At 38.8% G+C, this 18,291-nt stretch overlaps 2 protein-coding genes across 4 annotated transcripts in view; one reads left to right on the forward strand and one right to left on the reverse strand.

Annotated features, from left to right (window-relative positions):
* The window catches only part of Rau (RA domain-containing protein rau), a 62,710-nt gene that overhangs the window by 31,198 nt on the left and 13,221 nt on the right, over positions 1–18,291 (forward strand). The window contains exons 1-2 of one of the 2 annotated variants that reach the window (XM_077415640.1): positions 1,304–2,039; positions 3,681–3,900. In XM_077415640.1, the coding sequence (XP_077271766.1) occupies positions 3,697–3,900 (204 nt within the window). In that variant the 5' untranslated portion in view covers positions 1,304–2,039; positions 3,681–3,696. Of the gene's footprint in view, positions 1–1,303; positions 2,040–3,680; positions 3,901–18,291 lie in introns of those variants that run through there. The other variant, XM_077415641.1, reaches the window with a different exon arrangement.
* On the reverse strand, positions 13,572–17,150 carry LOC143902595 (uncharacterized). Of its 2 annotated transcripts, XM_077415642.1 has the most exons (3): positions 16,856–17,150; positions 16,194–16,472; positions 13,572–15,820 (listed from the first exon to the last, which is right to left on the reverse strand). In XM_077415642.1, the coding sequence occupies exons 1-3, from the start codon at positions 16,882–16,884 to the stop codon at positions 15,772–15,774; spliced, it is 357 nt and encodes a 118-aa protein (XP_077271768.1). In that variant the 5' UTR covers positions 16,885–17,150; the 3' UTR covers positions 13,572–15,771. The 2 variants fall into 2 exon arrangements, 1 of the variants encoding a protein (XP_077271768.1); XR_013258422.1 differs by having other exon boundaries at positions 13,572–16,472; positions 16,810–17,150.

Consider the following 18,291-nt stretch of genomic DNA (forward strand, 5'->3'; position numbering starts at 1 on the left):
AATTTTTTTTTAAAAGAACCCCTTTACCGATCATCGCCAAATTCAATACCAACCTTCCTTGAATGATACTCTATCGATTAAAAAAAAAAAAACAGCCCAATATCTCAATATTTGCGGAAGTTAGAGCAACCACGGACATTAAATCTGACATACACACACACACAGACATTTTTTTTAGGCGATATTTCAACGTTTTACAACGATCTGAACATATTGGCAAAAAGAACTCAAAAACCAATCTCTTCGTTGGTTTCTTCTACCCCTATTTCATATATAAATCATTTAAATTTGGTTGATTAGACCCAACTTTATACGCAATCAAAGGTTCATATACGAAATTCACGAAAACAAAGCTTCCTCTATGAGGAAGCAAAAATGATTAGTCAATGAAATATGTTGGAAAGTATTTTGTTCGTAAAAATAAATATTATAATGGCGAATTGTATTAACAATAAGTTTCGCGTTAGATTCTATATTCGCTTTCACAAAATTTCTCTCTTTACGATTACAATTGCGCGACAGGATGGGTGAAAGACAAAAGAGAGGGAAATTTACAGGAATTTTTTACTTCGGACGATAAGTCGCTATCGCGACCCCCTGGTCTTATGAAGGTGATTACCTTAACGAGCACGCGCTACCGCCATTGCATAATGGCTTCTTGTACACATCTCTTACCTCAGAATCAAATCCGCGGAGCTGAATCTTATACGCGGAACAACTAATAGAAGATAAAATTGCCGGACGTGCTTATCTGTAACGACCTAGGAACCTATCGACGACCTCTTTCCCCACGGTGCGAAACTTAGCTGCCATATATGTGTAGTTCACTTCCCTTTCAACAATGCAACGCGGAACTTGTTGCGCGCCACATCTTAATTTATTTACGCAATAAAACAATCTAAAATTGCTTTTTCGAATAGTCATCTCTATACGAATTCGTGTGATAGCTGCCACTGATAACAATTTTTATGTATAAATAGCAGATATATATAAATACAAAAATATCACAAAACGTAAAAGAGAAGTTATTATACAAAAATATCTAATCGTAATCTAGCTTATAATTTATAAAATGTAATTTGAGATAAATATAATTTAGAATTTTGAAGAAAATTAGTAATTATCAGTGATTTAGTTACGCTTTATAATTTTTTCTATTCTAAAGTGAATATATAAACAAACGCATCAATAATAAATAGATGATATTTATAAATTATATTTTCTGTATTCTCCGCGCGGAGTACTCAATTTACAGCCTCATTCATCTCTTTCTTCGTATCCTAGGTGAGCATTTCATGTTCTCATCGCCGCACGACACAAGGAAGAGTCCTGAAGCGAGAGTAGGGCCTGTCTCTTCGAGCGAACGGCTGGTTCCGTGGATATACGCCCTTCTTCTTGCAAGCGCGGGTACCGTCATCGCCCCCGCAGTTCCCCAACGGACGCACACGACGGCACGCATCTACACGGATACGTGAACGTGTAGCCGCGTATACTATACACAAGAAGGTCGTTCTCTTTCCTCTGCCTCGTCCGTTCGCTGGCGCGCGGCTTACGGCTTACTATGTCGGTTTACTCGCTCGTTCGCCAGTCGCGACAGAACGCTCGCGGAGCGCGCACCGTGGTGCAGCCATCGCCGTGCGTTTCGAATTGATATCTCAAGTTTTACCTCGGACTCTGCTAAATTCTCATCGAGGAAAACGGACTCTCGTTACATCTTGACGTTCATTACGTGACGTCTCTTTAAATAATCTCGAGAACGCTTCGTGTGAAATGTGCGAAGCGATTCGTTTACGCGAAATTATATGCCGAAATGCGTGCCGGAAGTCCCTCCTCGTACATTCTGTCGACGCAACGCGATTGTGACTGGTAGTGAATCCGTTCGTTGTGTTGTGACCGTCGCGTGTAAATTACCTTCTGGTTTAAGACAGTGAACTTGGATGATTTCGATGCTGCACATTCGTCAATTTTGAATGTTTGGCGCGTATTAACGCGCGGGCTATCGCGAGTGCGCAGGCCGCTCAGCTCCGAATTTAATTAAAGTGAGTATAGAACACAGAAAATAATATAAAATATGTATTTGATATTCACCGTACATCTCTTTATTTTTTTCCCCTCTTTAAAAATCAGAAATGTGCATATGAGCTTCCTTCCCGTCTCTCCCGGCGCCTGTAATGATATGCCGGTGTGTCCTTCGGATGCACGTGACCGCAACACATCGGTCCGTTGATGATACATCGCAGGAAGCACTAATGTTTCCTATTACAATTCTAAACGGAAAATTTCGCAGTGCATAATTAATATGCACTTTGCTCCAAAACTGTGCAGAAAAATTCCTATTTTGAATTTATATTTAAAAAACGTGCAGAATTCTTTATTGCTTGTTAATTTAGATGTCTAAAAAATACAAAGAATAATTTGTTACTTTTTACTTGTGATTTTTATATGTAAGAATCTTTGAAGAAATATATCTGTAAAATTACATATAATGCAATAATACGAATAACAATTATACACTGAGAAAAAAATTATTAATTTGACTAAATGCGTCCAACTGATTACCATTTTTTAAATTAAAATGTTTAAGTATTTAAGTAAATTACGTCATGTTAGATTTAATGTGTCGTATTTAATTTAAATACTTAAATATTTAAATTTAAAAAATAGTAATCAGTTGAACACATTTAGTCAAGTTGACAACTTTTTCCTCAGTGTACATTTATAAATGATGTAATGCAATAATATACGAATAACAAAGGCGGTAACGAAGGCAAAGGAAGAAACTATTCTTATTATTAAATTTCCTTACCGCAACATCCCGCAGTTGGTGGAAAAGCATCCGTTTACTTTGCACATGCATATCTTTGAGCTTCTGGCTTCTGTACCTGCGGCTGACTTTAATGTTTATTCGAGCGCGTAGGCTTTTCCTTGCTTTCCACGAGATAGTCGTGCGTGGACGTTTGTTTCGGACATTGCAACCGCCTGGTTTCACTCCGACGTCAAATTATACGAACGCTCTTAAAGTGTACCGTTGGGAACGTCCGGTTTTTCCATAAGCGAGCTTCCCGCCACTTTCCACGTTTGTTCAGCCCAGCAATCACAGTAGTTGGACGCTACTTATCAAAAGGCCGCCGCACCAATTATATGGTTTTTCTGCGACCTTGCGAAAGGAAACGCACAAAGAGATTAATTGAAATGTAGGCTGCGACTTCCAGTAAATGTTCTTAAGAGTACATTACACATCGGCGGAAGCCCACGCCGAGTGAAACTCGCAGCGACAGTTTCACTTGTATTGCTTGCTTGTAATGTCCCCCAAAAAGTAATCTTGTATTTAAATTTGCAATTCATGAGATTGTTACTTATATCGCAACGTTATATATATTATGAATTATATTCTCTATATATCGCTCTAATGTATCGATTTAAAGCTTCTATTACTTTGCCGATCTATGCGGATCTTTTAACGCAAATCGACTCTTTGAACATAATTATAGATAAAGAGGTGAAAGGAACATCTGATAAAATGAGAGAATTGAGAACTGTTATCGCCATTGTGCCGTTCCATCAGAACGGGCAATCGGATCGAACTTATAGCCGGTTATAGTCGCACTACTGGTCGTGCTGTTCCCCCCAGTTCAACGTTCGCGTTTTAATGGCAAACGATTCGTGGATCCTGATTCTAGATAAGAACAAGAAGGAATGTTGAAGCACGTGTCGATCTCGCCGTGGAGAGGGCGGGCGGACAGCGTGAGCCTGTCTTCCAGCGGCGGCGCGAGTAGCTGCGGAAGCGGAAGTCCTACCCCCGGTCACACACCGCCACCCTCGAGGGCGTCCTCATGCGCATCCCTAGCACCCTTAACTGCCCTGTCGAGCTTCTCCCCGGCCGATACCGCGCCCCAACAGGTGAGTGTCCCGTGATTATTTTCTCACATATTTGCAGGACTCGCTGTTTATATGGCAGGTGCTTCCGTAAAATCGTTAATCCAGAAACGAAAACTGAGGATTCCACTAGACCCCCAGCATTCTGTATTGTTTACAGGTATATTAAGCTATCTAAGCCAAATTATCAGAACACAAAAATTTTATATGCAATTAATTTGCTAATTATTTGCTATTTTTTGGTTTTAAAAGTAATTTTTTTGCTCCAGCTATTAAAAAGTTATTAAAAAGTTACTTTTAAAAGCAAATAATTAGCAAATTAATTCCATATAGAATTTTTTGTGTTCTGATAATTTGGCTTAATATATATTTATAGTTTATACGAACAAGACCGCTTTTTAATTAACATTCTTGATAAATTCTTTTATTTATTTTATATCGTAACAAAAAGTGAGAGAGAGAGAGAGAGAGAGAGAGAGAGAGAGAGAGAGAGAGAGAGAGAGAGAGAGAGAGAGAAACTTATAGAGTAGATACGTGAAAATTATGGAATATTTGTTATGTTTGATAGTAAACACAATAATTTTCAACTGATATTTAATGTGAATGAAAGCATTATAGTATAAAGCGCGACGGTTTCGTGTCGCCTGTAGGAGACGGTTAAGAACAACGCGGGAGAGTGTAAAAACCAGTCATGTTGCATCCAATAAAGCAAACGAGGAGAACAAAACGGCATTCGCGGGCGGTCTGCTAAGTGACGTAAAGCGGTTTAGCGCAAATGAGAGCAGTGTGTGTTTTCTGAGTACTTATTAACAGCTGGACCACGTGTGTATCTGCATGACGGCGCCTGATGGATTCGTCATTCGTGTTTAATCCATGATTATTCCTGCCCTGTAATTCACAAAGCGTCGTACGCTTCGTTTTGAACGTAATTAAGTGATGGATTACGCATAAATTAGATCAATATAACGCCCAGCAATAAAGTGTTTCTAATATCACTGAATATTAAATATTAACGGATTAATAGTTTTATAGTATATTTATACGATATAAGAGAGAGTGTAACGATAATAGCAGCCCTGTAAGGTTGAATATTTGGAATACTTGTCACTTTTATGGCTGGGATCAGTTTCAATGACAGTCGCATAATTTCTCACGGCTTCTGAAGTCCAGGCTATAGTGTAACTGCGCGACGCGTCGTGCGGTTTCGCGTCCCTTTTTGCGCGAACAGAAACATGACTCTCTCGAGAGACTTCATCCCGGGTAGGGGCATTTAGGCAGGGTATATTTTTCTTTACCATCTGCACAGACCGCTGATGAACACATGCTGTCATCCGAAATCTCGCCTTCTTTCCCATTCGACAAATATCGAGCACTCTTAAAAATAATTATGTTTCTTTAAATCTATTTTTTTACAAAATAATTTCGTAGTGACTTGAGGAAACAGAATTATCTGAAAGAAAAAAATAGTCTCTCGTGGATATTTTCCACGAGAATAAAATAATGCAGTCGATTGTAAGCGGCAAAAAGTGCAGAAATTTTCTAAGGCGATTAAACATTTCTGCAATTTTACACGGCTGATTACGATCAAGGTCGACATATATTTAAAATTGTTTATTGTACTCGCATAAACGTCACTATCCTCGTTTCCACTCGAGCTCCAGATATTACACGCGCGATTCTTTTCGATGCCTATGCGCCGAAGACTTTTCATTGTATTTACGCTTGTCTGACCCGTTTCGCACGCGGGTTGCAAAGGTCGTCGCAGAATGTACAGCCGCTTCCGTTAGTCCGTCCGAGATACCGGTCGTGTGCGCACCTCTACATATGATTATACATCATAAATATTTTTTTAATGGAGTACGAAATGTAGATATTAGCAAACTTAATTAGCATTCCAATTATAATTGCAACGACTTTACTTAATCCAGCGAGTATCACAGGCAATGTTGAGCATAATACCTTATGCGATCACGATTGCTTGAAATTAAAATTTTAATTATGAGATATTCGTGGCGCTATAAATTCTGGAAGTATCTTTATCACGGCAAGAAGCATCTTTTTATTGTGAGAAATAATAAGAAGCAGAGACAGAGGAGCCCCCGTTTTCAAAGCGCGAGATACGTACATAACGCAGTTTTTGTTAATGGAACCGAGGATTCTCTGTGAGAACCCCGCATACCGTGATGTCACACATATTGCAAGCATGTTCACAATGCACAGTGAAAAAACTAAACGAGCCGCGGTAGCCATTGTGGATCCACTTAATCGAGCTCGCTGCCGGTCTACGCAGTTTTTTTTTTTTTATTGTTCGTTCGCGATTAAGCGGTATGTTTGCAGAGAGCCTTGGATCAATTACCGACACTTGAATTCCATATTTTTCGCAATTAACACTGCAATACTAGACACGTGAGAGAGAGTCGCCATCGCTTGGTAGATCTTTTAATTTTCGAAACATATAAAATTAACGATACACAAAATTCGATCTCATTAAATTGACTGAATATTATATTAGGATAATGAGCTAGGTGTTATATACATGAGATCGAATTTTATGTTTCGTTACGCTTTTAGTCCCACTTTTAGACCTGTTCTGGCCCTTGCAATATCCGGCGCAGTAGGCCGTGTTTCCGGTTTCTTTTATAATTCTACAGTGCGTTGTTGGACGAATCCGATAAGCTAAATTTCATTAATTTGGCTGAATACCAAGTTTTGATAAAATATGTATTAATCGATGCAGTGCCGCGTTGAAATTTATATTGTCAATTATTTCTAATCTTCGTCGCAAACGTTGGACCTTTAGTAGTAATATCTGAACAATTATTTCGTATTTTTCAACTGATTATTGATTATATATTTAACTTTTTTAGAGAGAGAATAAATTGCTCGTATCGTGAAGATGACAATCGGAAGTGACGAAATCATCTTTGGTACGACATGTAGGACTATGTAGGACTGTGTGATTTCGAAAACGTTCATTGTCCCGTAATTCCCTCGAAGTAGGAGCGTTTTCGCATCGGTGACTCGAGGAAGGTCGAATTTACAAGCGGACCTCTCTTATTCGCGTCGAGGTGCTCGTTATCCAAGGCCGCTTTGCTGCATGTCATCGTGCTTTCAATATTTCATACCCAGATATCCAACAACAATTTAACTCTAAAATATTTTCGAAATACGTTATACTGCAGCGGAAAGTAGCTAAAACGAAAATTTGTTTGTAAAAACAATCATCAAAAGCTTTTTGTAATCCAGTCATCCATTATGCGACAGCAATAATACGAAATATTCAGCAGAGATGTCTTTCTCTTACGGTTGTATATCCTGATTAACTCCATAAGTGGTCGCGCCGCCTCAGACTCGCAATTACACGGGCATTTACTCGAGAATCATTGGTCATTACTTCGCCACTCGCGTAATCAACTTAATCTCGGGTTCCTCGAGACATCCAGGTTCCAGGTACGCGCGATTATACACTTACGTGTGAGAATAAGAATGTTCATCTGGCGTCGTTTCCATACCAATGCAGATTCACGAGGCAACATTGCCTTTTTCTCTTCCTGCTCCGATTTTCCCGCTCACGCGGAAGGCGGGATGAAGAGCGTACAATAAAAATTGTGCGTTTGCGTTAATTATTACTTTATTACATGCCGCCTCACCCGCATGACGAGACACGCCGCGCAGGAAGAGATATAGAAAAAAAGCGGGCAACGTCTTCGTCAAAACTTTTCATCTTGGAAGAAGCCCCGTACGATGACGAATGGCGGTTCATATAATAGCCTGTAATCAGGATACGGCTCATTCAAGGGTCCTTGCCCATATCCAAAGATAATTTCTTTATAACGCGAAACGCGCACGGATACAAGGCCCGAGGAAAAGGCCTCGCTTTTCCGTATGAAAATAATATTGAAAATAATATTCTCTTCTAATATACTTCTGTCCAATTGACGGGCCTACCGATTGCATATTGAAAATCTCTCGTGTCGATTGACTCTCCGATCCGGTTCTGTCTCCATCTTTAACAACTATTTAGAGAACTTTAAACGCGCGGCGCGTCATTCCTCCTGTAACGCCGAAGATAATTATAGATTATTATCCGCCTGCATTTTCTGAGGGGAACGAGAGATGAACTCTTCTGTTCGGACGGATCGGCGGCCTGGGAGTCTTTACCGAACGGACGATCTTAAGCAAACACACTACCGCCATACGAAAACACTTCGGTCACAAGTAAAAAGTAGGAACCGCAGCCACCCCTTTTTTCGTCATTTCGTGATGAGGAATTCCTTATTGTTGATGTAACCGGGGTGACGTGGTCCATAATCTTTCTGGAGATCGAGAACGAGATTTGATTTCGTTTACACGTGGAAATCCACACCGATCGTATACGTGAAAGATAAATATTTTTATCAGAAAGATATCTCAGACGCGTAATTCTTAAGAGATATAGGTCGCAATTGCTTCTCTTCTTCGTAAACGTGGAAATATTATCGCGAAGTCCGCTGTATCGCTGTAATGCTTTTATCACATGTTAGGGGAAGAAACGAATGACTATATGCTAAGTTCAAGATTACGACCGGAAGTGTAGTATGTTAACTGCTAACAACAAGTAGCCGATCTTCGTGCGCGTGATAAGAACAATCGAATCCGGAAACATCACAGATATCGACTTAAATTTTTAAAAAGACTCACGAAGAACAGTTATTGAAAAGGATTTCTATGGAGAGATTTTATTTGATAAATATATATTTAAATAATGATAGAGAAAATTATGTATTAACAATAACTATAACAAAACAATATACATATATCAAGGTTTTCTCTCTTTCTTATTATGCGCGGCACACGTAGAAACATTCGAATGATTATGGGTTTCTTAAACTAAAATGACGTATTTTCTGATATATTTTCTCAAGTGATAGCGATTTTATGTTCTGCAGACGAAACCTCCGCGAGAATCCATCAATCGTTTCATTCATATTTCGTGACGAATGTCTGTGAGCAGAAAAAAAAAGGTTACGCCGCGCTCGCGCCGTTATCTCGTTCGACTTGAATCTCGTTCTATTCTTACGAACAACGTACGCTAATCACCAGTTTTATTTCTTTACGGATATGAAAGCAGTTCGTGGAAAAACGGGTAAACGGCACCGATAAGACAGACAGTGGAAAAGCGCCGATTGAGCCGAGACGCTAGCGGGACAGATAAACGAAAAGGAGATGCTGTTCTACCATCTTATTTATAGAGAGAACGAAGTGTCCAGTGTACCGTGAAAAAAGCAGAAACTGGAACTACAAATTTCACTAATTGATCACCACCGGAAATCTCACTAGATCTCTAAAAATAATTTCCAATCCGGTAATCGGACATGAGAGCTTTGAAAATAAAGGTTTTAAAGGGATTAAAGCAGCTGTCTGAGAAGCAATGGTTCCTCGAAAAAAAAAATCTACAAAAGAAAATAATTAAATAGAATACTTGTCGTTTCTATACACACAGCAAAACGCTGTGAAAAAATTTAATCAAATTTAATATACATATATAGCTAAAAATATAAAATAATGCAAGATTTAATAAACGGATTGATGGTTAGAAACTAGATCGTTCTTCAGCGGAACACTTCTCACTTGGCAAAACTCATCCGGCTCGCCCGATCGAGCGTTCTCGTCCTGTTCAATGCCACTGTATGATAATTCCTAATTGAAATGCTTGACCATTTATCACCCGGGAATAGCATAGCTCTACATCCGCGATTTAACACTCGAGTCGGCAGTGAACCGGAATTCGTTGCTTAACGCTGAGTTAATCGGCATATTATGCAATATATATGACGCTTGTTCACTTCTCAAGTACGTTTCGACGATCGCTCAGCGTTTTGCACAATCGGATTATACGCGATATGACGCAGAGACGCAATGAAACCGTAGAGATGTACGAAAATATCAATATGTCTCACGAACAGAGTTACGTGATTCACCACGCGATCTGTCGCGGATAATTTCATCATGTTGCAGGAAATTTCTCAATATAGTATGAGAAAAATATCGATGAATTATATCTGTAGAATGTGTAAAAAAAAGTCTTTTCATTATCTTTAAATTACTTTAATGGATGATATTGACAAAGAAAAGCTTCATATCTATATATTTATTGATGCGTATATGAAATACACGGCATTAGAAAGCATTCACGAATTTCGTATGCTGCAGCGAATCGAGAACGAGTGAATTTCATTCATGAAGATTATCGTAAAAATTCCCGAGCCGTGAATGTCGTCAGGGATTGGTCACGGGCTACTGGTGAAAGCACTCGCGATAGCCGGCCGCTCGCGCGCGCGAAAGTGTTCATCCCGCGAGTAACGCTCATTCACGCTACCGCGAATTATTGCCTGGTTAAACTTGGGCGATCCGAAAGCGCGATGTACGCGCCGTTAAATTAGATGTTTTACACGCTCGTAAAACGAAAGGAGCATTCGATAATGTGCAAGACCGAGAAACGGTAGAAACGGCGTGGATCATAAATTTCATACAAGAGGGATATAAAACATTGTAAAAATTTCCCAATTTGCGGCTGAAAATCATAATCTTGTAAGACTGAACGATAACATTCTAGTTATATAATTTCGTAGTGTTTATAACAATCTGTATGTTTTTTATTTGTATCAGACTCCAAAGTGAAGTAATGCTTTATCCTCAGTGACATTCTGCTTATTAATAAAGATGTAACAATTTTATTTTAACGTTCGTTCTCTTATCTTTATATAATTTCAGTGATAACTCTGAAAGAGATATCATGGATACATCGTCTTTTTAAAGGAATACTACCATTGGCATTGATTAATATTGATGACCCTATTTAGATTACTGACATATAGAAGGAGCTTCTATGGATTTATTAGTTTCAGGAATCAGTTGTTATAATAAAACGATAACCGCAATCGAAGACGGATACGAGTGGTTCGCGGAGAGAATTCTTCGAAGAATTTGAAGCTATAACGTTGGCGTCTCCAGTCTTTACGCATACTATTACGTGCAAACGCGTGCCAATGCATTTGCAATATACTATACCGGCTACTTGCCAACCAAAGCGTCAAAAGGTCTTGTGTCACCACGAGACTACGAAATATCCAATCGTGTCACCGCGTAGGACGAGAAATTGCATTCTGATGGGAAATCTATTTGAACGTCTTTGATTGCTCATACTGGGAAAGTATTGAAACCTGTCATATCTCGAAAGATCATTATATGTCTGGCAGTATTGTGTAACAACTGTGAAAAAATATGTATCGCATTGTTAAATATGCGGCTGAACGTTCTTGGGTGTTCTTTGAACACTCACCGTCAGAAGGCATTCAATAAATTTTGTACAAAACTGAGAAAATGTGAAATGTGTAAATTAAAAATTGTAATTTTGTCGAGAGATGTCAAATTTTAAGAACAAAGATACATTTCGAAATGAGATTATAATCATTTCTTAAGCAGGTGGTCGCTTGCAAAAGTCGCATTATGCAAGAATTCATGAGTCACTCGTGCCCCCGTGTCTTTGTTTCTACAATTAAAAAAGATCCTTTCCTTAACCGTTTTCCCCGTTCAATGTACAATTCAACATCTGGCCGCACGACAATTGCGGTTTCAGCCTCCAGTGCAGATGGTCAAGCTTCTCGTTCGCGCGATGCCGAACAATGCTGATTGTTACACTTAAAATTCTTACAGCTCCGTGTCAGCCTTTATAGATCTCGCATAACAATGGCCCGACATCGCGGCACAATGCAGTATAGGCGCGAAGGGGTGGTACATAGCGATCGAAAGAGTTAAAAGACATTTAAGCTCTGTTATTCATATCTTACGCACACAAGTCAATTTCTCTTTTAAATGACGCTGCGTGCAAAATGCTAGAGAATATTTCGGGTTATTTTTTTCGATTTTACTATTATAATTACCGTAATAAATACATGCATAATAGTTCGAATAAGAAATTGAATTTACCTAATTTTTTAAATTATAATTGGTTTTTTTTTATTACTAATGTTTAAACAACTCATTTGTCATCCGTAAGTATTTCAGGCGTTAAAATATCAAACGTGTGTATTTATCCCATCTTTTAACAACCGGAAAGTGGGTTTTTTTAAAGTCCACTTTCGTAACGGTACGTCTTTTATCGCGGTAAGGAAGGAAACAACTGCGGACAGGCCTGACGAAAGAAAAATTACACAGTGCGACGGGATACAGGATGAAATGATTAATTCATGCGGTCGCGAGGAAGCGTAATGTGAGAGCCCGGGATCGGGATCTTCTCTCGCTTCGGCCAAAAGCATTAATGATGTGCGAACAGGTTCCCTTCGTTGTAACTCTGGGAAGTTTGACGCCCGAGACGGGAGCGGACGCGTGCGTGTATCTTGACCGCGGTGCGAAACCGCAGATCATCCTTTCTGTGGACGAATACACGACGTATAATGTCGCGTCGTGGTGAAAGCGAATCATATCGTGACTGCCGAATCGCGTGAAGGAACAGCATTGATCGGCATCGATGACAATCGACAAGGACGCGAAATTTGGAGATAGAGGGATCTCAGTGTCGCCTCTCAAAGTTTCGTGCGACCATTTATTTTGTTCCCGATCATTCGTTTGATTGTTGAGTTACACATAGTGAAAGAATGTGTCCGCAGTGTATACATTCTGGACGTAGTTCTTTGTCGTACGCTTCGGTCAATTCTTGCACGTGCATTTTAAAGAGAAACCAGGTGGCTCAGAGAATTCTGTTATATATTTATATAATATACCTTCAACCCATTTATATTTATAGCAGTAGGGGTACCAAACGATACGGGTCTTTTCACACGTTTTCGGTACAAGTTTCGAGCAAACAGAAGTAGTCGCAGCGTTATCGCGTATACCGATCGCCACTACACGCCACTATGAAGGCCACCGGGACGTAACGTTTGTGCGTTCTGGTCGCAATAATTCCACGCGCAGCGAGCTAACGCAAACACGGTTATCGCGGCGACTCCGCAAGCGTTGATATCTCGTCGCTGTGATATACCGCGGTCGGCGCGTCGGCAAAACGAGAAAGGGGAAGCCGAATGAAGAAACTTACTACAACGGCGGACGAAGGGTTGGGAGAGGGTGGTCGGAACGTCGGAAGAAAGAGTGAATGGGAGCACTGTGCGCCAGATGGCTTGGTGGCGTCGCCGCATCTCGACGCCGCGCACTGCCTACGTCCGATTCGGTTCCGTTGCTATTTCATAATAACCGGGAGAGGCTCTTGGAGAGAGCGGCTCTCGGCCGCATAACACGAGAGGCACCACTGACGATAACTGTCATGCGACTGACCCCTGACAATCCGTAGCGTTTTATGGACTCGGCGGAGTTTATCACCGCGTGATTCTTTTTCGTTGAAGTCTGAGAAAATCGGAAGGAGCGTGGGCTCCGTTTATTCCTCGGCGATGTAGAAAATCCCGAGGTTATATAGCGACGTCCTGGCGGTGAACAATGAAATAAAGAAGGGAACGGCACGAATAACTGTAAAATTGACTGTTATTTTTCAAGCATTTGAACAGCACCTACGAGCAATAAAATAGACGGATTAAAAATAAACAATTTATATAATTTATTGTAATAAAATATGTTATAGCTCGGAGATAAATAGAGAGCTGCTTGCAATTAAAGACATAAATAAATAAAATCTGATGATATTTTTATGAATTTAGATACGGATTTTTTTAAGTATCTGAATTTAAATATGAATTTAAATGTCTGAATATAATATAGGAGTGAATTGCATCCTGCAGAAGTCAACCAACGAGATGCACAGGACTGCATGTCAATGATCATGTTGAATAGGATGCAGTTGATCCGGAGAACGGACCGTCTGTCCGATATTCAAAAGCTGACCGGATGAGACCTATACAAGGACTCAAAACAACCGGAAATTCTCGCGTCTCATACAAATATATGATAGTACGCGGGTCCAAACGGACCGGCCGGAAGAGATGAGAGTCGATAACCGTAGAAACGATTCAATATCGAAGCGTACGTTTCCGTATCAGATACTTGTAAATTTCCAATTTAAAATAAAAAAGAATCCGATAGTTTGAAGACAATGATTAGGATTAGGGAAAAGAAAACTACTGAGACGCATCAAAATGCGGATATCTTGATATCAATATCGCTAACTAATCAATCTATCAATCTCTATTTTTTATTTATGCCATAAATTATATTTTTAATTAATTTGTGTAATCTAGCTTGCTATAATTTATATTTATGTAGAAAAAAAATTTTTTTAGAACGTTTTACGTTAGTTTTTTTTTTTCTTTTCTTGTAATGAACAAAACATTACATCAGCATTATAGAAAAAAAATATATAGATATTTGATTAAAAGTAATTAAACTAGTGTCTTTTTTAAAGTATACGTTTTATCCCGAACAATCGGATCGAACGCGCATTACGCGTAATGCACATGGTGCATCGACGTGACGCGACGACGGTCAGCGTACCGTGTCTCGCGCACATGTGAGCGCCGACTTCGTACACGCACACGTGTGAACCGGATCGTTGAAACGCGTAAACGATTGTAATACACGGTGCAGTAGCGTACGTGTTACGGCGTATTATATGAGTTAAACAACGTAATAATAGCCACGGCGCCAGTACCATGGCATATCTGCGTCTGTGGACTTACGTATCGGGTGTCAGGAAGAATAATGCAGTCATAATCCATTCGATTGTATTTTTAAAAAGTATTATTATTCATTAATTTAAGTATAAGTGTATATATCCTATCTTGTTCAAGTTAAATCTTCATTAAGATTTATTTTTACCTATTTGTACATACATTTTCTTAATCATATCTTAATGATTCCAACGACACTCGTGTTGTTGAACGTAAATAGGGTTGATATGAGTGGTGACAATAAGTGATATTCTTATTATAGGTATGGCGCCAGTATCATTCGTTTTTTTCAATGGCTATGAATATATGACATTCAAAATTAATTAGTGTTATCTCACAGAATTATATGAGTGAATGAAAAAAGCGTTTGTTAAGCCATCATGATTAATTGTAACTTGAATAACATAATGACTAATGTGGCGCCATAGCGATACGATATATCTTTTCCCTACGATGTAACGGGTGATGCAGAAAAAAATTATATTCATATAATAACCAACGAATTGTTATATTTTAATATTTCTAATGATTTTCAACACGTCATGAAACGTGTTTTCGTCGCCCACAACATGTAGTGCTGCATTGCAGAAAATTATTTTCCGGAGAAAGTAATCTTATCATTCATGACTAGATATGCAATAGTGATAAACATCGTGTAAAAAAGAAAAAGCGATTTCCCCGAGTACCTTTTTTATCGTTGACGGACAAACTGTCTCAATTCCGTAGTTTCCTACGCCCCCGATGAAAGAGTTAAAGCACGAACACGACACTTCCGGTGCAACGAACCCGTCGAACTCACTCACAGCTTATTACGACACCAATATTAGTTTTACGGCGAACCACTGGAAATAGTTCGGTAAGATATACGTCATCGAAGTCTCGCGTTCGACAGCCTATATATAGGTGTGATTGTGACTGCACAAAAAAGAATTTATTGACTGCAGGTGCACGTTGCACCTGCGTTTTCCCGGCGTAACCCCCAGCGATGTTATCGCGGGAAGCGTTTTCTTATCCATTTTTTTGATGCTAATATGTGCCTCGAATAATCGCCCGTCAGCTATTGAGGAAAATTCTAATTTACCATAAAAATCGAAGACAATATGATGTTTCAACTTATTTGAAATTTACCGATTCGAAAAAAAAACATTGTGAGCCAAGGTTAAATTTCTTGTGGTGAATTTTGTTCTCGTCATGGCGTACGACTTATTGACACTTGGTCAAGTGAAGTCAAGAGGATGGGTTAAATGAGACGGAACGTCATCGTATTTCGCCGCTTGCTGATTTTCGATCTGTAAACGATAATTTGAAATATCAACGATGTTTCGCGGAAGGAAAAGCAATTTTGATATGTCAAAATTCTAGCCGATTGAAAAACGGATTTATCCTTAAGAAATATATGTCGTAACAATTTTCATATAGTTTCAATACCCAGATAACCTCGCCAGTTAATTATATGAATTATTAACCATATTAATATTAATCATTAAATAAAATTCAGGTAAATTTTGTTTTATTGCGATTATTTTTGTAGACCACGTAAAACTAGAAGTGTGATTTAAATTAATGCTGACAAAAAAGATTGGAGAGCGGTCCCTTTTCGTATAAATTTCATGGCGTGCGGCTCCTGGCGCGACGTTGCATTATTCATGGTAACTCCCGTACCTTAAGTCACGATAATCCGCCCTTGTCGGTGTTATCGTCGCGGTTACGCTGGCCGCAGTCAGGTGTGCGTCCAGCGGAAGACTTCGTCGGTGCATTGACTGGGAACAAGGGCGAGTTGGCCGGTCGAGATACGAAGCGTGGCGACGTGATTGGACGAAAGACGAAGGAGACCGGCACAAAGGAAAAACAGCGGCCGTGATCGTGTGCACGGATGCACGACCGTGCTCTCCCTTTGAGCCCTTTCGTGACTCCCGCGAATTATCCCGTGCGCCCGTATCACTGCGAAAAATGATATATCCCAGGTAAATTATGGAGTGGCGTCGAATATCGCTTCGATATTGTATCGTGAAAAAAATGGAATAAATTTCTTTTTCTTTGTCTTTTTTCATGACTGGTTGTACACCGCTTCGTAATGGTTTAACGGTATACATTTCTTTGTGACTTTAGTGTTTATTTTTTCTTAGCAAAAATTTCATAAAAAACAAATAATTTTAAAGATATTTAAGCATCGAGAAGTTCTTGAAAACATATCTTTGCTAATGTAAGTAAAGAGAAATGTTGTGTTTTTGTCAATTTCAACTATATTTGTTATATTACAAAACATAATAATACTTACTTTTAATATATCAAGCGCAATATTTATGCAATGAGATATATGTTACCCAGTAATAAATTGTAAGAGATCGTTCATGTTGGCTGTGCAAACCTCTACTGTTCTACCAAATTATATCTTCAACACTTGAGAGCAGACGAAAAGCTTTAATGGATGTTTCGGCACGCGTGTTACGTACATGAAGAACGCACTATCCAACGATGAGTGCCAGCTTATATTACTGTACTCTGCATTATATACACTTTGGAAGATAAATTATCACTCCCGCACAGTTGTGTCGACGCTAAATAGATCAGAAAAAAATAGAGTATCTGGACTAGATTTATAAACAATGATACCACATAGATAAATCAGTGTTATGATGTACAAATAATTTAGACGTAATATTAGTTTACGACAACTTTTTTGCAATAAAATAAATTTGAAAAAAAACATGGGTTTATATATATATATATATGAGAAAATATTAACAACGCAATATTTGCAAAATAAAGTTGAATAAGAACAAAAATTGTTTTAATGCAATTGTGCATCTAAATATTTCTGCTCGCTTTCCAATCAACACTTCAAGTAGATGCATTTAATTGAACTTAAATAGTACGTTAACTTCCGTTCATAAACTATGACTAATCGTAAAGCTAAATTTAAGCCATTGAATTGAGTTATGTAATCGAGTGAGCTTAATTCAATTTAAATAAAACTTATTAAGTAGGAAATTCTGAATTATTTGCAATACTTATTCTAATAAAAACATTATTAATTATTAATAATAATTTTAAGCCAAATTTGGTTTTTTAAAATAAAAGTCTAGAATGTGTATAAGAAAAATACGATTATATGAAGTGTACAACATATTATCTCAACATAAAATTCTGTAAAATAACAAATATATCTGATGAAACGTAATACGATCGGTCGAAGGCTAACCATGACGTAAATCAATACATACGCCAATGCAAGATGTGTTTCGCGGTCGCAATTACGCGTTAATTTGTCTTCCGTTGGAAGAGCATTTGACAAGTCGCAAGTATGATAACTAAGCTTGTTTCCCTATTCCAACCGTATCTACGTCGGGCCAGGATAGAAGAGGACGCTTTGTCGCTCTTCCACAGTTTACAAACCGGATGCGAGCATTCCACGCCCTGCGGCTATGTGTCGCTAATAATCGCGCGCGTGTTGGTAGTAACGGGGGACTTAAAGTTAGTCGAGTTGTTCTCGTTTAAAACAATCAGCAGAAGAGGAAGGACCAATTATTGCTGCGACCGTCTATCACCGACCTTCTGCTTCCCTTAGTGTGCCGGATCATGCTACAAGTATATAGGTAATCAAAACAACATGCTTAAATGTATGTAAATAATTCATCAATCTTGTTTCTTCAGAAAAAAAGAAATGGAAACTATAAAAGATTGTCGACTAAATTGAAGCGGTTACGAGCAATTTAGTAATAGAGCGAATAACAATAAATGTCGAACGAGGAATGCAAAA

The sequence above is a fragment of the Temnothorax americanus genome, unplaced genomic scaffold (assembly GCF_048541705.1).
Source record: "Temnothorax americanus isolate GAGA-0224 unplaced genomic scaffold, ASM4854170v1 Scaffold4, whole genome shotgun sequence".
NCBI lineage: Eukaryota > Metazoa > Arthropoda > Insecta > Hymenoptera > Formicidae > Temnothorax > Temnothorax americanus.